Genomic DNA, 20,393 nt, shown 5'->3' with positions numbered 1-20,393 from the left:
TTTCCTCCGGGTGCTCCGGTTTCCTCCCACAGTCACAAAGATGTGCGGGTCAGGTGAATTGGCTATGCTAAATTGCCTGTAGTGTTAAGTAAGGGGTAAATGTAGGGGTATGGGTGGGACGCGCTTCGGCGGGTCGGTGTGGACTTGTTGGGCCGAAGGGCCTGTTTCCTCACTGTAAGTAATCTAAGTAATCTAATCTAATCTAAACGTTAGTGTTGCTGATTTTTGGCTTTTCTGTTGGGAGGAAGTCCGAAACAGTTAGATGACTGTGTGTTAAAACAAACTCTCAAAGTAGTTCCAAGAATTATTTCTCAGCTGAGAATTCGATACAGGATGTCGACGAGGAGAACTGAGAAATTGGGAAGGTGACTGGCTCTGTGATGGGAGATGCTGTGTTGATATCAGAGGAAGCCTATGTACACTAATACTTCAGTACAAGTTTGAGAATGGGTTTGGAATGCTACAAGCAGGATTTTAAGATTATTTTTGAATTTGGGTTGCTGGACCTGAAAAGTTAACTCTGCTTTCTCTCCACAGATGTTGCCAGAGTGGCTGTGTTTATCCAGCAATTTCTGTTGCTGTTTCTGATTTTCAGCACCCACTGTTCTTTGGGGTATTTCTCTTGTTGGTGAAGAGCTAGAGTTGTGCTTGTGAATAAATACTGGGGTGCAGTTTTCAGAGTCCAAAGGGACCCTTCTGAAATAGGTGCAGTCATTGAGGCAGTCAGTTATGGCATAGTTCTCGAGAGGAATGTTTCAAGGTTATATGAGCAAAAAGGAAGTATTGTAATTTCTTGTAAAGTTTGAGATTTGAACCATCATGTCATTATAATCTGGGATGCACTATTGACAAATCCATAGACTCTGGATTAGTGGTGCTGGAAGAGCACAGCCGTTCAGGCAGCATCCAAGGAGCAGCGAAATCGACGTTTCGGGCAAAAGCCCTTCATCAGGAAATCTGTCTTGATCACATTTACTATTTGGTATACTGTGTGGGGTGTTCAATTACAGGATGTTACCCATGTTTACCAAATGCTAAATCTAGGTTAGCAATAAGTTTTTCACTTAATGTGGATTGTATGACTGTTCAAACTTGTATTTTTTGTTCAAAACTGTGGAATCGTGTGACTTTATTGTTTAATTCCCTGGATATTTTTGTCTAATTTAAAAGTGAAAGTTATTGGTCCCTAACTGGTTATATCATTAAATTAGCAGTCTGGTTTGAGATCATAAATAGAATAAATGACTGTGTCAAAATAATCGACTTCACTGAAACAAATGCCTATGAGAACACTGCACTGCTGTATTTCTGGCTGGAACTGATATTCCAATGATACTAATAAGATTTTCCAATTGGTCTTTGCCTTTAATTTTTCATCCAGAACTCTGCATTTTCAGACAGTAGCATTTTATAATCATGGATTCTGCGCATGCAATATATATCTGTCCATTTCTGAGTGCTTTGCTCTTGTCATTCAAATGTATGGCATACTCTTAAATATTTGAATAGCTTATTATAAGGAAGTATGAGGAAGTGAAAACCATATATGACAAACTTGCGTGAATTTTTGATGAGCTAATACTGAGTGGCATTTGATGAGGATAATGCTTTTAATGTGGTGGACATGGACTTCCAAAAGAATTTGAAAGAGTCCCACACAACAGATCAGTGCGAGAGCTGATAAAATAAAAGGTACAGTGTGATATGGGCACAAAATTCGTTGATTGACAAAGCAAAAAAGTGGTTAGTCTGCTTTTTGGACTGGAGGCAAGTTTAAAGAGAGATCTTGTGGGCCACTATTGGGATCCCTGACCTTCCTGGTATATAGTTATGACCCAGACCTTGCTGTATTGAACACAATTTCAAACTTTGTTGACAGTGTGAACTTGGAAATAATGCAAATTGTGAGGAGAATAGTGTAGAACTTGGAAAGGGCATAGTAAGTTGGTAGAATGGTTGGGCAATTGACAGATGAGGTTTTATGCAGTGATGTGTAAATTAATTGCTTTTGGTGGAAAGATCACAGTACAACAATATCAAATAAAGGATACAATTGTCAAGTGTGCAGCAGCAAAGGCATTTAAGTGTACATGTGCATTAATCACAAGCAAACAGTACCTTAGACTCTATTATTAAAGTCATCAGTCCAAAGCACCGAATTTATCTTGAACTTACATAAAACACTGGTTGAGTCTCCAATAGTTTTTGTGACTAGTTCTTGGCACGACTCCTAAGGAAGCTTTGAAGGCGTTGGAGAGAGTGCAGCCAAGTTTCATGAGATGAGGACCTTCCACAGTATGATGGAGATGGTGGGACTGTTTTCACTGGAGAAGGGATTTTGAGGAGATTGAGGGAGTTATTGAATATCACGACTGGTCTGGTGTAGGTAAGTAGTGAGAAGCCCATCCCATTAGTGGAAGGATCAGAAACCAGAAGACATCATTCTAAAGAAGTTGGCAAAAGAAAAAGCAGGAACCTCATGAAAAATGTTCTCAAACTGTGATTGATTGGAATCTGGATTATGGTCTGAGAATATGTTTCAGGAACATTTAGTTGATGTTTTTCAAGTGAGATTTGGATTATCTGAAAAGGAAGATCATCGATAAATTTTTCATTCCGAGAACTGGTACAGACACAATGGACCACATTTCCTCTTCTATTCTGAGATGCCTTTAGTGGCCTCCTTCATCCTTCTCCCCATCTTCTACCAGTGCAAAATGGCATTATTGGAAATGATGTTGTATTTGGAGTTGACCAAAGGTTTGTGATGTGCAGTCAGCCGATTAATAAAATGATGTGAAAATAGTCTTTCGTGTATTTGAGTTTTCATTAAGTGGGGTGTCAGTTAACAAAGAGACTGCTTATTGAGTGAGATGTCAATGACAGAAGAAACATTACTGTCACATGATAATTGGTGGCAAGCTTCCTGGCTTTGGACAACTGTACTTTAGTCAGTTAAGCTGAGGCAGTTGTCCAAATGCCAGAAGCAGTACTATCATTTATCTGGTTAGTTTTGCCTTTGAATAAGTGCTTACAATTATTCAGCTGCATGTTCTCAGGGATTATTGCTCAAAAGAGGTTCATGTAGTGTGGATTAGCCTCCAAATCAGTGCTGATATCGGAACTGCTAGAAGACTGCAGGATATTTTTGAAAGATAAGCAAGGAACACACACTTTGCATAAAATGGGCCAACGTTGACAAATTGTATTTATATAGCACCTTTAAATAGCCCAGTACCTCAAGAGATTTACCAATTAAAATTTGACTTTTTGGTTGTTAGCGCGGTTGATGAAAAGCTTAGTCAGATCAGTATCACAAAGAAAATTTGATATCGTGAGGTTTTTTTTGTTTTTAAAAAAGAAAATTCCAGAATTTAAGGTCTAGGTAACAGAGGGCAATGTTTTCCAGTGGTGGAGAGAATAGAATCGGGATCTTCAGGGGTTCAAATTAAAGAGGTACGGAATGAACTCACAGTAAATCCTGTTTCTGGAACATCTCTACTCTCTTGCATACATTGGTTCCTGATTGAGCAAGATTTTGTGTTCTCAAATTCTCATTCTTATTTTCAAATGATTTTACTTATGACCTAGGTCATTAACATAGACACCAGGGTAGGGCACTTTTCATTGTGTTTTTCCTGTAAAAATACATAGATCAATAAATTCTAAAAATTCCTTCATGGGGTTGCCCACTCCTATCTCAAGCCCCATGGCCCTCTGCAGTATCTACGCTCTTTGAATTCTGACCTTTCATGTATTCCAGATGAGAATTTCTCCATCATTAGTGACCACTCCTTCAGTTGCTTGGGATCCAAGCTCTAGAATTCCCTCCCTATAGCCTATGATCCTCTATCTCACTTGCCTGCTTTAAAACACTCCTTGAAACCTACCACTTCTGACAACTGTTTGCTTATCTGACTTGGCATCTCTTCTACAATCGAGCTGGTGGTTTAGTGAATGTCTAACTGGTCTAATGATCCAGAGGCCTAGGCTAATGGGCTGGGAACAAACCCACTGTGGCAGCTCGTGAAATTCAAATACAATTACTCATTTTTACAAAACAAAACTTGGAATCTAAATCTAGCCCCAGTAATGATGCTGTGAAACTATTGTTGATCATTGTAAAAAGTCATGTGGCTTTCCAGTTCCCACAAGGTAAAACAGCTGCTCCACATCAATCCTGTCTCAAACCTCCCAAGAATCGTATGGGCATGATGTACTTAAAGATGCTTTAGAAATGCATTGGTATTGTCGGGACTGAAGTGGACTTTGGTGCAAGTTAAGATATAAGCAAGGTTTTAGGTGAACTCCAGTTAAGAGAGAGAATGTGGAAGGTCAGTCAGGAGAACATAAGTATTTGTAATAGAACTGAGATTCTCAAATAATATGATCTGTGATAATAAAAATTCAGGAATTGTTGAAAAGAGAGCCAGTCACAGCTGATCATTTATTTTTGATAAGAAACTTGTGTTTTTCTTCTGATGATGATTGTGGCCAAAATCTGTCCCAGTTGGGTGCATAACCGAATTTAATGAACTTAAATAGTAATATGAACTAGTGTCCACATCAGAACAGAAGAACTCAGATCTTCATTAGGGCAGGTTGTTTGGAGATAGTATAGCTTTTTTTTTAAATTCTGCCCTTGTTTCAGCTCTGCCTTTACCCAAATGACCTTTTTTTTTAAATTCATAAACACTAGGTAGTGAGTTTGGGTTGGCTATTTGACTGTGCTGAGCATAGTCCCAACTTTCAAGTAAAAGTCATTATGTTCATTGTGCTCTGTGGCACAACAGTCAGCCAGGGACCTGGGTTCAATTTCAGCTTTGGATGACAGTCTGTGTGGAGTTTGCATGTTCTCCCCTTGTCTTGTGGGTTTGGTTTCCTCTGGTTTCAGCCCTCTACCTCACAAAGATCTGCAGGTTAGGTGGATTGGCAATGCTAATTTGCCCATTGCATCCAAGGATGTTTAGTTGAGGTGGAATAGCCATGGAGAATGCAGGGTTGAATAGATAGGGTAGGGGGTCTGTCTAGGTAGGATGCTCTTTGAGAGTTGCTGTGAACTTGATGGGCTGAATGGCCTCTTGCCACACTGAAGGGATTCTATGATTCATCAGGTGCACATCTAAATCTTGGACTTTGTGGCAGATTAACATACTTACGCCATAACTAATATGATCGATAACGGAGTGCAGGCAGGGCACTGAACCTGTGATTACCTGTTCTACATTTCTCAGTTGAACATGGTCTTAACCTACTGTAACATTGGAGAGCTGAAATTGCATGATGTGTTTTGGCTGTTGTCCTAGGTGTTGAATTTCTTCTGTGTGGGTGAAAATGTTGCTTCTGCTTTGCTTAGCACTGCTAGAAAATACTTCTAAATTTAGTTTTTCATGGATGTGTTCACTGCATACTCGGGCCACACGCATATACTAGGGTTCAGTTACAGTCCATTCACCTTCAACCTCCAGATGGTGCCAGCTCTTTAAGATTTTATTCCGAGTCCTTCAAAGTCCTTGCCAAAAAGTTGTGATGCAGTGCTTTTTCTGGCAGACCCTTTAGGAATTCTAAGATTTCAAAATATGTGAAAGTTGTGCCAAGCTCTGTGATGCCTTTGGTTATTGGAAAGCTGCCTTGAAAACAACTGTAACTCCAAGAGACAGTGAGTGCTAGATCCAAGAAGCATCAAACGTTTAACTGTTGGGCAGCGAATCAAGCAAAGAAGGCATCAGGTTTGGGAGATGTTGTTCGTGGGAGTGATCCTTTCAAAGTGCGCCAATTTAAACATGGTCAGCACCAACTTATCTACCCAGACTTCTATAACTTTGTTAAAATTCATTCAAGGGGTGTGGGTATTGCTGGTTCAGCTGGCATTTAGTGCGCATCTATTTTGTCCTTCAGAATTGCCTCCTGGACCTGCTTTGGGCCATGTGATGCAATAAACCTGTAGCTGTTTGAGAGTGAGTCCAGGATTTTATCTCAGTGAAAGATTGGTGACCCAGTCCAAAGATTATTGGAGGTAGGTGGGAATGCAACCATGGTCTGATCATACGTAATCTTATTGAATGGTCAAATCATAGGATCCCCACAGTGTGGAAGCAGGCCATTTGGTCCATCAGGTCCACCCTCAGAAGAGCATCCAACTCAGATACACCACCTTACCATATCACTGAAACCCTGAATTTTCCATGAATAATCCACCGAGCCTGCATATCCCTGGACGCAATGGGCAATTTAGCATGGCCATTCCACCTTACTTGTACATCTTTGGACTGTGGAAGGAAGCCCACACACATGTGGGAGGGGGCAAATGTACAAACTTCACATAGACAGTTACCTGAGATGAATCGAACCCGGATCCCTTGCACTGTCTGGCAGCAGTGCTAACCCCAGAACACGCATGCTGCCCAAATGGCCTACCCCGTTCATAATTCCTGTAGTTGTGTTTAAACCATGGGAAATGATCAAGATAGATTCAACAAAATCAGAAAATGCAGCAAATACTCAAGTCTGGCATACCTTTCAGTTCGATGGTTGGTTCATTTGGAAATATAAAAGCTGCAACTATAGTTTTCACCAGCATTGTTTCATATTTCAAAAGTTGATTTGATCATTTGGCTTTGTTTTTTTTAAGCAAATACAATTAGAAATAATAGCAGAAGTAGGACATTTAGTCCCTGATCCCAGCTCTGCTATTCATTATGATCATGGCTGATCAACCAACTTAACGTGTTCCCACTTTTCTCATACCTCTGATCCCTTTTAGCCCCAAGTGTTATATTCAACACCTTCTTTAAATTGGAGAATGTTCTTTCTGTGATAGCAAATTCTAAGACTCACCACTTTGGGTAAAGAAATTTCTCCTCCATGCTAGGATTGATGCCTGGTTATGGACTACCCTGTCATCAGGAACATCCTTTCCACCTCTCATCTTGTTATAATTTTATAGGTTTCTGTAATATTTCCCCCTCACTCTTCTGAGCTCCAGTGATTGTAATCCTATCAGATTCAGCCTCTCCTCATACATCAGTCTTTGTCATTCCAGGAATCAGTCTTGTAAACCTTTGCTGCCCTCCATCTACATTAAGACCATCTTTCCCAAATGAAGACACCAAGACTATTCCAGGTGTGGTCCCACCAAAGTCCTCGTAACTGTAGCAGGACTTCCATGTTCCTGAACTATCATCCCCTCATTATTATGAAGGTCAACATATCATTTGCCGCCTTGATCGCCTGATGTTTACCTTCAGTGACTGATGTACAAGGGCATCCAGGTCTCATTGCACATTCTCCTGTCTCAGTTAGTAGCCAGGCAACAAATAATCTGCTTACCTCTTGTGGACCCCAAAGTGGATAACCTCATCCAATGGCTTCCCCTTATCTACCCTATAAATTACAATCCAAGAAGAATTCCAGAAGATTTGTTGAGCATGATTTCCCTTTTGTAAATCCATGCTGTCTCTGTCCAATCCTATCACTGTTTTCCAAATGCTCAGCTGTTACATGTTTTATAATGGACTCAAACATTTTCCCCATTATTGTGTGGTCTGTAATTGCGGGTTTTCTCTCTGCCTCCCTTTTTGAACAGAGAGGTTTTGTCAGCAAACTGTTCACCTGTGGGAATTGTTCCAGTATCTATAGAATTTTGCAAGATGACCACCAAACCATCTGCTGTTTCTCGGACTGCTTTTTTAAATTGCTCTGGGATGTAGATTTTCAGGCCCTCAGGATCGTTCAGCCTTTAATCCAATCAGTTTACCCAACACCATTTCACTAATACTGAGTTACTTCAGTACCTTCCTCTTCCTAACCCTGTGTTCCCCAGTATTTTTGACATATTATTTGTGCCTATTGTGCACACAGAACAAACGTGTGTTTTTGGCTGGTCAGTCATTTCCATGGCCCCCATTATAATTTCCCTGTTTCTGACACAAGAGAACTGCATTTATCTTCAGTCTTTTTCTGTTCATGTAACTATGGAAACTTTTACAGTCAGTTTCTGTGTTTCCTGCAAGCTGACTCTCTTCTATTTTCTATTTCGTAACCAGTCCCTTTGTCCTCCTTTTGCACAATTGCTCCTATTCCTCAGGTATGTTGTTCATTCTGACTAATTTGTATGCTGCTTCCTGCCTGGGTCTAGGATTGTTTCTAATTTTGATGGTACACCATGGTCTCGCCACCACTTCCATTTTACCTTTTGAACCTGAATGAACGATTGTTACAGTTCATCCATGTTGAATATTATCATTACCTTTCAACCATCATTTCTTGAAGTAACATCCCCGAATCTCTCTCAGCCAACTCACACCTCATGCTACCACAGTTTACTGTCTTTTGATTCAGGAGCCTATTCTCAGAATCAACTATGTTGCACTCTATCTTGATGAGGAATTCTATCGTATTATGTTATTCATCCCCAAAGGGCCTCGCAACTAGATTGCCAATTGCTCCTTCCTCATTCCACAAAACCAAGTCTAGAATGGCCTGTTCTTGATTTGGTTCCTCAAAATATTGGTCCAGCAAACCAATCCTATATGCACTCCAGGAAACCTTCCTCGCTGGTATTTGATTTGTTAAATTTGATTTATCCAACCTACATGCAGAAAAGTCACCCATAATTACAGATGATCCTTTATTGCATGTCACTGTAATTTCCTGTTTAATGCCATCCCCCACATGACCTCAATAATTCTGGTGTTGATCTACAACCTCCACTCATGTTTTTTTGCCCCTTGGTATTTTTCAGACGTACCCATATAGATTCCACATCATTGGGGCTAATTTCCTTTCTCACTGTGTTAATTTCTTCTTTAATCAGGAATACAATTCCACCATCATCTTTTTTAAAAAGATATTCAGTTCCCACCCCTGGTCACCCTGCAGCCATGTTTCTAAGCCCAACTATATCATAGCTGTTTTCATCTACTTTCACAATTAATTAATCCACTTTATTGCAAATATTCTGTGTATTAAGGCTCAAAGTCTCTAGGCTTGTATTTTTAGCATTACTTGTCCCTTTGCTGTTGTTTTTCATTATGGCCCTGTTTGTTCCTCGCCTTTGATTTCTCTGCCTATCGCCTTTCTTTATTCCCCTTTACCTTTTGATCTTGTCCTTGTTTCTCCTCCCTCTGATTCCTTGCATAGATTCCCATTTACCTGTTGCTTTAGTTTAAAGCCTCCCCAATCACTCATGCAAAAACCTCATGTTGTGCTGTGGAACAGGCTAAATGGGCCAAATAACCTACTCCTGCTCCAAATTCATGTGTCATGCAACTATAGATTGTCATTTGTGTCATTGTTGGCATCAGTGGACACTGATGAAAGTAAAGCCTATTTTCCTTGTGCCTTATTTTTGTGGTCCAGCTCTGTCAAAATAATGTGATTTGCTCCATTTCAAGCTATATTGGTGCAAGCATATCTATTACATTGAGTCCTCCTCTGTATCTGCAATCTCACCTTTGATGGACACATTGATTGCTTTTCCCATTTCCATACAGTGTGCTTGGCAATATTATTGTTAACAGAGGGTAAACATTCACATGGATGTTAATTATGGCTAATTAAATATGTCTGTCACCCATCAATTTCACATTGTGTTGAATTATTTTAAGACTGGCCTTAAAGGTTCCTTGTCTTGTTGTGCTGGTCAAGAATATTTGCACAGACTGTTGACATGAGGAAAACATTAACTTTCCTTATGAAACTGCTGATGTGTCTTCATCTCGCCGCAAGGCTGCAAAAACGTCAATATGATCAGGGGATATTGTGTAGTGAACCTGTGATGCAGTATACTGTCTCAGTATTTCACTATCAGACTTAACCCCATTTACTATCTGTTCAGCTTTGATTGCAGTTAGTTTGTGGCTGTATTTATAGGACCAGTAATCCAAAAGCCTGAGTTTAAATGTCAGTCATACTCAGTAAAGCTGTTCGTTTGTGGGATGGTAGCAAGGAGAATATATTTGTATGCAAACCGTTAGTTTTTGTTCAAAACCCATTGATGGGCAAATGTCCGACAGCAAAATGAGCTTACATCTCTGTTTGGTCTGTCCCACACCTGGTTTTAATTTCTCATTGCGTGGTTAATTCACTTTTGCATTCTGAAGTGGCTGAATAAACCCCTCAAATCCATTTAGCATTGCTCAGTGATGGATGTTAAATGCAGTCTTTCCAGTGTTGCCTGGATCATGCACAGAAGGCAGATTGCCACTGGTTTCTTATGGGGAGATCTTTTTTGCGACTTTTCCCTCAGGCAATTTACCCTTGAAGACAGATTTTGTTTCTTCAGATGAGACCATATACGACAGTTCAAGTACACCATCTATTTGCATTTCATATTGATCGTCATCTTGCTTAAATCTGTGACCACCATATAATTCTGATTTTGTAAAAAATAGTTGAAACAAATGTGTTGGATTAGAATATGTGCAATGTCTGCACATGTTTAATTTTAATTTAAGCCTTCATTTTCTCTTTATTTTCAGTGAATTACATGAAAACCAACCTGTAATTTTCTCCTACCTGTATTTCAAAGTAAATATCTTGTGCTTACCTCAACATGCAAATAAAACATTTTCGTATTTGGTTAGAAATGGCAGATGAATTTTCTGTTCTTCTGTGCCTGAAGAGAAAATTCATCGGCTTGGTAATTTAATACCATCTGCCACCTGAGCTGCATGTGGCCCAACCCCTTTATATGCCCTCTCGAGATTATGTTCACAGTTAAATATCCTTTAGAAACCAAATACTGGCTTCTTTTACAAAGACTAGAATATGATCATAATTGGGCATGGTGGGGGGAGGGGAGGACAGATTAAGAACTGTTTTAATATTGCTTACAGATGAGTTGTGTGTCAGAGAAGAAGATTGTGAGTGGGCTGGTGCAGATATATTGTTGTCACAGTCTTCCTCTAATGCTTGCCATGTGAGTGAAGCAGAGGCAGTTTGAACTGTAGTGATATGGTGCCAAGGCCCATTCCTGCAGAGTCAAAATGTCTTTGGGTAGCTTGTGATTGCTAACTTGAGTATGTTCCCTTGATCTTTATGAAAACAAAATTAGCTGTTTTATTTTTATATTGTGTGTTCTGCATTCACTGATGAACAACTCAAGTTATTTATTGTGAAGTGCAAATAGATTTCTGTGGTGAGGTGAGGGGGGAAGCATTTTCATGGTGGTTTGGTGAGCTGTAAAAAGATCATTTCATTAATTTTATTTTTGTTGACAGTTCAGCTTTGATCCAGGTCAATACACTTGATCCTGTTTTAAAACTTCTGGCAGAATTCTGTGTAGAAACACTTCAGTATATAAAAAAAAATTCAATGTTCAGTGTTTGTCAATAAAGCAAATATACACAAGATGGAGAGTATTTACTGTTCCTGTAGGCAGAAACCAGATTATCATACAGTCATTTATATGTAAATACTTTTTTTTAAATAGTACTGCTTGACATAGCTAGTGAATGTTGTCATAGATTGGAGCAGGGTATGTGTAATTAGCCTAGCTGCCCTTCTGCATTCAATACATTTCAAAATGTGTCATATAACTCTGAGAGTAGAATTCTCTTGAAACCGAAGAATTTTCTGGAAATTTGAGGGGATATTTAGTTGAATGAAGAAGGCAGAAGTGAATGCTGTGTTAATTTACATAATTTAGTTCCGAATTGTTTTATTACATGGTGCAATTATGTATTTAAGCTGTAGGAACTGAGTATATTTCTTTATCTGTGGTGTTTAATGGGGAATGACAATGATCCCAGCATTCGAATCCTATAAAGTCAGGCACAGTTACAAGAAAGTAAAGTATGTAGTCTAAAATGCATATTTTCTGAATGGTCTTCACTTGATCATCTTTCATTATTGCATATTCCATGTGTGGATATGTCGGAATACGTTTCCACTTTAAGATCTCAGTACAAATGGGGTGAAATATTCATTTGTGAGACATGACATTTAAAGTTATTCATCTGGTTACATTAATCACCTTGTAACTTCACTCACTCGAAATGTTAATCTCTGATCTTTGCTCTCCAGTCTTGGGATCCCTGAATGTGAAAATTGATGTAAGTCCAATAGCAGATATCAATGATTTGAGTACATAAATGCTGTGCTATTGACCTCCTGTTCGTTTTCTGCTCAAACATCAACATAGCTAGTGTGAAGGGTTACATATTTTTCTGAAGCTAGCATTTTTAACCATTGCCTGTCTGGTTTGCATTGCTTGTGAAGTATGTGGCTTACAATATGGTGTGCACATTAATAACTGAAACCTGCGCCAAGTCCACTTCACTCTAAATTCTATCATTAAGATTTGTTTTGTTAAAAGACTGACTGGTAAATATTTCCCTGAAAATAGAGTTGATTAAATAATTCTTTGGTGGGTGATAGTGTCTGGTCTTGAGTGGGTTAATGGTTTAGCTAATAAATTAATTAAATTAACCAGAAGTAAAATATAACACCAAATAAGTCAAGGTTTGAGCCAAAGGGAGAACGTAGGTTTATGTAATGATTTCATGACAAAGTGCTTTACAGGTTAGTTAACTTGTTTATGTTTAACACTTCATCATTTTGGGGTAAGTTTTACTTGATGTGCTGTTTTGTTGCATATCGGAGAACTTGTATGTGGTATTTTATCTTCAGTGTTAACTTTTGGCATTTGTACAGTGGTGTCATTTAGATTATGGAAATTCTCCTATCTCTGAATTTTACAAGTATATATGCAGAATAGCAGTTGATTTCAGCACTTTGTAAGTTATGTTTTCAGATAACTTGCACAAAATAGTGTAACTGATGAAATTGGCCCCTAGACGACTTAATTTCTTGCTGTCATTTGAATTTTGTCATTTTTAGAGGCATAGAGACGTACAGCATGGAAACAGACCCTTCAGTCCAACTCATCCATGCTGACCATATATCCCAACCCATTCTAGTTCCACCAGCCAACATCCGAGCCATGTCCCTCTAAACCCTTCCTATTCATATACCCATCCAGATGCCTTTTAAATGTTGCAATTGTACTAGCCTCCACCACTTCCTGTAGCTCATTCCAAATACGTACCACCCTCTGCGTAAAAAGTTGCCCCATAGGTCTCTTTTATATCTTTCCCCTCTCATCCTAAACCTATGCCCTCTAGTTCTGGACTCCCCCATCCCAAGGAAAAACTTTGTCTATTTATCCTGTCCATGCTCCTCATGATTTTATAAACCTCTATAAGGTCACCCCTCAGCCTCCGGCGCTCCAGGGAAAACAGTCCCAGTGTATTCAACCTCTCCCTATAGCTCAAATCCTCCAACCCTGGCAACATCCTTGCAAATCTTTTCTGAATGCTTTCAAGTTTCACAACATCTTTCCGATAGGAAGGAGACCAGAATTGCATGCAATATTACAACAGTGGCCTGACCAATGTCCTGTACAGCTGCAACATGACCTCCCAACTCCTGTACTCAATACACTGACTGAGAAAGGAAAGCGTACCAAATGCCGTCTTCACTATCCGATCTACCTGCAACTCCACTTTCAAGGAGCTATGAACCTGCGCTCCAAGGTCTCTTTGTTCAGCAACACTACCTAGGACCTTACCATTAAGTGTATAAGTCCTGCTAAGATTAGCTTTCTGAAAATGCAGCACCTTGCATTTGTCTGTATTAAACTCACATCTGCCACTCCTCAGCCCATTGGCCTATCTGATCCACATCCCATTGTAATCTGAGATAATCATCTTCGCTGTTCACTACACCTCCAATTTTGGTGTCATCTGCAAACTTACTAACTATACCTCTTATGCTCACATCCAAATCATTTATATAAATGATGAAAAGTGGTGAACCCAGCACTGATCCTTCAGGCACTGCACTGATCACAGGCCTCCAGTCTGAAAAACAACCCTCCACCACCACCCTCTATCTTCTACCTTTGAGCCAGTTCTGTATCCAAACAACGAGTTCTCCCTGTATTCTATGACACTTAACTTTGCTAACCACCATGGGGAACCTTGTCGAACACACCCATTGCTCTGCCCTCATCAATCCTCTTAGTTACTACTTCAAAAACTCAATCAGGTTTGTGAGACGTGATTTCCCACGCACAAAGCTATGTTGACTATCCCTAATCAGTCCTTGTCTTTCCAAATACATGTACGTCCTGTCCCTCAGGACTCCCTCCAATAACTTGTTCACCACTGAGGTCAGGCTCACTGGTCTATTGTTCCTTGCCTTGTCTTTACCACCTGCCTTCGATTGTGGCACCACGTTAGAAATATTTTTAATTTTTTCTTGGGATGTCTGTATCTCTGGTGAGGCCAACATTTGGTGCCCACTTTTACTTGGCCTTGAGAAGGTAATAGTCAGCTTGCTCCTTGAACTCTTGCTTGGCAAGTTCTTCAGTGTATCTTGTATATGTTTGCTAAAACTGCAATGAAAAATCCAATTTTCTGGTAGTGGTTTCCTTGAGACAACTTGAATGAATAATATTCTTTCGTTTTTCCACCAGGATCCAGGTTATTGGGTTCAAGTTCATCGTTTGGAGCATAGTGATGGCGGTATCTTGGACCTTGATGACATCCTGTCTGATGTTGCTGATGATAAGGACCGAGTGAGTTCTTTGCAAACACTATTTTGTATTCCATTCTCAGCCCCTTCTACCAGAGGATGCAGACAGCTTTGGGCAGTTTTTCTCATGTGGAAAGTGATTAAATGTGTAAATTACTGAGGCTGTATTCCCATTATCTGGTACAGACAGAAAGATGCTAACTTAGATAACTCAGGTTGAAAATCTCCCATGATGGGTAAACAGCGTTTGAGTAAGTGTTCTGATTTTCTGAGACTAGGAAGATCCTATGTCTCAGCACTTAGTCTGTGTTTAGCAGTTACTTTCATCTAGGAAGTGCAGTTGCCTTTGTCCTGCCTGTGCTGCATGGACTTGCCGCCTTATTGGAAGGACACTTGTGTTGAAGAGACAGTTATGTTTATTTGTGATTATCACATATTCCAGCTGACATTCACATCCTACCTTCACACGTGCAGAAGCTTCTGCTGCCTCGCTTGTGTGAGTTGTTTACCCCAAGAAACTGGGGGTAAAGGAACCAAGGAAATGAGATTGAGCATAACAGTCTGGGTGAACGTAGAAGTGGCTGATATGGAAACACTAAGCAGCTGAGCAGTGCCGGTGAAGGGAGAAAGGTTACGTTAAAGTTTAAAGCTTATAATGATTCACTGGACTTCTTTTATATGAACAGCCTTGATCAAATTGGGATACCTGATGGGAGAAAGCAGCCTTTACATCCTTTTTCATTTACTGGCTCGTTTGCTCGGTGTAACTGGGCGAGACCTGTTTGTTCATAACTTCTTGCCGTGCAAAAACATTAGTGTATTGGTAGTAACTAGTAACAGCTTGTGCAATGTGCAGAACCGGGCTTTCAAACCATTTGCTTTCACTATGAAAATATTTCACTGTTATTGGCAAAGTTGGCTGCTGAATTCAATCGATGACTAGTACTGACTGGAGATCTGCAGTACAAACAGAAATTGCTAGAGAAACTCTGCAGATCTGGGGTAGCTGTGGAAAGAAAGCAGAGTTAATGTTTCAAGAGCGGTGACTGATTGATTGGCTGTTTTTGTTCATTTTAGGAATTGCGTTCTCAGGTGAAACCTACTGCATTCAGTCCAGTTTGTCAGTTGTTTTCCTCTTATGGTTATGTGAAATTTACATTTGACTAACTGATCTGCAGGCTTAATGTTTTAATTTGGATGTCTCTTAAGTATCATTAGAGCTAACATTACAACTGTCTAATCCAGCACTACAACTTCAGATTTGGTTGCATTTTGAGCTTTGTAACACCACGGTGGATTTGGGAGTCCTCACCCATGAATCACTGAAGTCTAGCACCTGAATTCATGGAGTAGTAGAGGTAGGAAATGGAATGTTAGTCTTTATTTCAAAGGAAACAGAGTATAAAAATAGGGGAATTTTATTAAAACAATACAAGGTACTAAAAAGACCACAGTTGGAATACTGTGAACAGTTTTGGGTCCATGATCTAAGGAAAGATGTACTGGCATTGGTGGCAGTCCAGCGAATGTTCATTTGGTTGATATCAGATGTGGAGGGACTGTGTTTATGAATAGAGATTCAGTTGTTTAGGCTTGTACTTGTTTGAATTTAGAAGCATGGGAGGTGACTTTTTTGAAACATCACAGAATTCTTAAATGACTGGACAGTGGATGCAGGGAAATTATTTCTTCGTGTGGGAGAATCGAGAACTAGAGAACATAATCTCAAAATAAACATTTGCACTCTTATGAGAGATATTTCTTGTGGAGGGAAGTGAATCCTTGGAGTTCTGCACTGCGGAGTGTTGTCAAGGCAGGAGTATATTCAAGGCTGAGATAGAGAGAAAATTTTAATTCACAAGGGGATCAAGGTTTTTAGGGAAAAGGCGAGAAAGGGAAGTTGAGGATTGTCATATCAACCATGATCTCATTGAATGGCAGAGCAAATTTGATGAGCTTCTGTTTCGGTGTCTATTGTCTCCTCTAGCATCCTTCTTGGCTGCTCACTCAAGTTTTGTCTCAAGTTCCTCCAAGGAGTTGTCCCTTTTATTCCTTTCTCTGACACTGAATGATGACTCATCCTTGGTGATTTCAATTTCTATGCCTGTTTTCTTTGCATGCTTCCCTCTAATTTCAGGGCTTTCCCTCCAAATAAATTTACCATCCTTTGTTTCAAACCACCCCTACAGTATTGCCGCCCTCTATGACCTGCGGTTAAGATAATCGTTGCAATAAACTCCGACTAATACCTCGCAGCCCTCACTACCCACATTGACTTACATGCTGTTAACTCCATCACCGTCTATGTTTGGTGGGGCAGATGAAGGACGTGTTGCTTGTGCTAAATTTACTTTGTATCATACAACTATTTGTCATTTGTTTCTCCGTTTATTATAAGTCCAAGCTGCTTAAACAATTCGTCACATTCAAAAAGGGATCATGCTGTAAGGTTGAGTGAAATAGGAGTTGTTGGGAAGGGTGAGGGCAGTAACAAATTAAAAATACTATATATGAAGGCACGAAGCATTAGAAATAAGATGGATGAGCTTGAGGCTCTTTTGGAACTTGGCAGATAACGATATTGCGGGGATAACTGAGACGTGGCTTCAAGTGGACTGGGCTTGGGAAATGACTATTCAAGGCTACACGTGTTATCGTAAGGACAGACTGACTGGCAGAGGGGGTGGGGTGGCCTTGTTGGTAAGGGAGGATATTCAGTCCCTTGCATGGAGGGACCTAGAATCAGGGATGTAGAGTCAGTATGGATAGAGCTAAGACATTTTAAGGTTAAAAAAGACCCTCTTGGGAATTATCTACAGGCCCCCAAACAGTAGTCTGGATGTCAGATGTAAGCTGAATCAGGAGCTGAAATTGGCCTGTCGCAAAGTTGTTATAGGGGATTTCAACATGCAGGTAGACTGGGAGAATCAGGATGGTATTGGACCTCAAGAAAGAGACTTTGTGGAGTGTCTCCGAGATGGATTCTTAGAACAGCTGGTGCTGGAGCCTACCAGGGAGAAGGCAATTCTGGATCTGGTATTGTGCAACAAACCAGAATTGATCAGGGACCTCAAAGTGAAGGAGCCATTGGGAAGTAGTGACCATAATACAATAAGCTTCAATCTGCAGTTTGAGAGGGAGAGGGTACAATTGGAAGTGACAATATTTCTGTTGAATAAAGGGAACTATAGAGCTATGAGGGAGGAGTTGGCCAAAGTTCAATGGTACAATACCTTAGCAGGGATGACAGTGGAGAAACAATGGTAGATACTTCTGTGTATAATGCAGAAGATGCAGGATCAGTTCATTCCAAAAAGGAAGAAAAGTCCTAGGAGGAGGCATGGGCAGCCCTGGCTGATGAGGGAAGTTAAGAAACATATAAAGTTAAAAGAGAAAAAGTATAACATAGCAAAATAAGTGGGAAAACGGAGGACTGGGAAGCTTTGAAAGAACAACAGAGGATTACTAAGAAAGAAATGCGCAGAGAAAAAATGAGGTACGAAGGTAAACTGGCCAAAAATATAAAGGAGGATGGTAAAAGCTTCTTTAGGCATGTGAAAGGCAAAAAAAAATGGTTAAGACTAAAATTGGGCCCTTGAAGACAGAAGCAGGGGAGTATATTACAGGGAACAAAGAAATGGCAGAAGAATTGAATTGGTACTTCAGATCTGTGTTCACTGGGGAAGACACAAGCAATCTCCCTGAGGTAACAGTGGCTGAAGGACCTGAACTTCAGGAAATTTATATTTGCCAGGAATTGGTGTTGGAGAGACTGTTAGGTCTGAAGGTTGATAAGTCCCCGGGGCCTGATGGTCTACATCCAAGGGTACTGAAGGAGGTGGCTCGAGAAATCGTGGATGCGTTGGTGATTATTTTCCAGAGTTCGATAGATTCGGGATCAGTTCCTGCAGATTGGAGGGTGTCTAATGTACCATTTTTTAAGAAAGGTGGGAGAGAGAAAGCAGGAAATTATAGACCAGTTAGTCTGACCTCCAGTGGTGGGAAAGATGCTGGAGTCTATTATAAAGGATGAAATTATGACACATCTGGATCGTTGTAACAGAATAGCTCAGAGTCAGCATGGATTTATGAAGGGGGAATCATGCTTGACTAATCTTCTGGAATCTTTTGAGGATGTAACTCTGAAGATGGACGAGGGAGATCCAGTAGATGTAGTGTACCTGGACTTTCAGAAAGCTTTTGATAAAGTCCCACATAGGTTAGTGAGTAAAATTAGGGCGCATGGTATTGGGGGCAAAGTACTAACTTGGATTGAAAGTTGGTTGGCTGACAGGAAACAAAGAGTAGTGATAAATGGCTCCATTTCGGAATGGCAGGCAGTGACCAGTGGGGTACCGCAGGGATCAGTGCTGGGACCACAGCTTTTTACATTATATATTAATGATGTAGAAGATGGTATTAGTAATAACATTAGCAAATTTGCTGATGATACTAAGCTGGGTGGCAAGGTGAAATGTGAGGAGGATGTTCAGAGATTACAGGGTGACCTGGAAGGTTAGGTGAGTGGTCAGATGTATGGCAGATGCAGTTTAATGTGGATAAATGTATGGTTATCCACTTTGGTGGCAAGAATAGGAAGGCAGATTACTACCTAAATGGAATCAATTTAGGTAAAGGGGCAGTACAGAGAGATCTGGGTGTTCTTATACACCAGTCAGTGAAGGTAAGCATGCAGGTACGGCAGGTAGTGAAGAAGGCTAATAGTATGCTGGCCTTCATAACAAGAGGGATTAAGTACAGAAGCAAAGAGGTTCTTCTGCAGCTGTACAGGGCCCTAGTGAGACCACACCTGGAGTATTGTGTGCAGTTCTGGTCTCCAAATATGAGGAAAGGCATTCTGGCTATTGAGGGAGTGCAGCGTAGGTTCACGAGGTCAATTCCTGAAATGGCGGGACTACCTTACACTGAAAGACTGGCGCGACTGGGCTTGTATACCCTTGAGTTTCAAAGACAGAGAGGGGATCTGATTGAGACATATAAGATTATGAAAGGATTGGACACTCTGGCAGCAGGAAACGTGTTTCCGCTGATGGGTGAGTGCCGAACCAGAGGACACAGCTTAAAAATACAGGGTAGACCATTTAGGACAGAGATGAGGAGAAGCTTCGTCACCCAGAGAGTGGTGGCTGTGTGGAATGCTCTGCCCCAGAGGGCAGTGGAGGACCAGTCTCTGGATACTTTCAAGGAAGAGTTGGATAGAGCTCTCAAGGATCGTGGAATCAAGGGTTATGGAGATAAGGCAGGAACAGGATACTGATTAAGGATGATCAGCCATGAACATATTGAATGGTGGTGCAGAATGGCCTACTCCTGCACCTATTGTCTATTGTCTATCCCAGCCAAGACTTTTCCTGTACATCTCTTAACTCCTGTTGAAACCAGCTTCCAAAGCCAATGGAGTACCCTTGAATGTCACTAGTGTACAGTGGGCAGCTATTTAATACCAAGTCACATTCTAATGTACAGGGCATTGGGATCTTCAACTAAAACTGCAGAAGATTTGCCATGTTTTGTTTGTATGTATTATGCATTGGAAAACGTACAGTGCAACCTTGCTTGTCCAAACACTGGTTATCCAAATTTTGGATTATCTGAGCAAGATCTTAAGGTCCAGATGCTTCGGTAAACTGTTATCTGAATATGTGATTGTCTGAACATTCGATTATCTGAACAAAATACTCCCCACCCGTGTCATTCGGATAATCGAGGTTGCTTTGTACTGAATTCAGCAGCAGACTATAATGTTTCATATGTTGAGAGATGTCTAAAGTTTGGACTTTTCGCTTCAAACCAATTTGATGATCCCTGACTACTTTTAGTGTATTTATTAT

The 20,393-nt window shown here is 40.3% G+C and overlaps 1 protein-coding gene across 5 annotated transcripts in view; it reads left to right on the top strand.

Annotated features, from left to right (window-relative positions):
• LOC132815814 (partitioning defective 3 homolog) overlaps nucleotides 1-20,393 on the top strand; it is an 810,799-nt gene that overhangs the window by 130,485 nt on the left and 659,921 nt on the right. For all 5 annotated transcript variants that reach the window (XM_060825083.1, XM_060825081.1, XM_060825084.1 and 2 more), the window contains exon 2: nucleotides 14,483-14,584. In XM_060825083.1, the coding sequence (XP_060681066.1) occupies nucleotides 14,483-14,584 (102 nt within the window). The remainder of the gene's footprint in view (nucleotides 1-14,482; nucleotides 14,585-20,393) is intronic.

Source organism: Hemiscyllium ocellatum, chromosome 5 (assembly GCF_020745735.1).
Source record: "Hemiscyllium ocellatum isolate sHemOce1 chromosome 5, sHemOce1.pat.X.cur, whole genome shotgun sequence".
In the NCBI taxonomy this organism is placed as follows: Eukaryota; Metazoa; Chordata; class Chondrichthyes; order Orectolobiformes; family Hemiscylliidae; genus Hemiscyllium; species Hemiscyllium ocellatum.
Note: the sequence above shows the minus strand (reverse complement) of the source record. Positions and strands in the feature narration are given on the sequence as shown.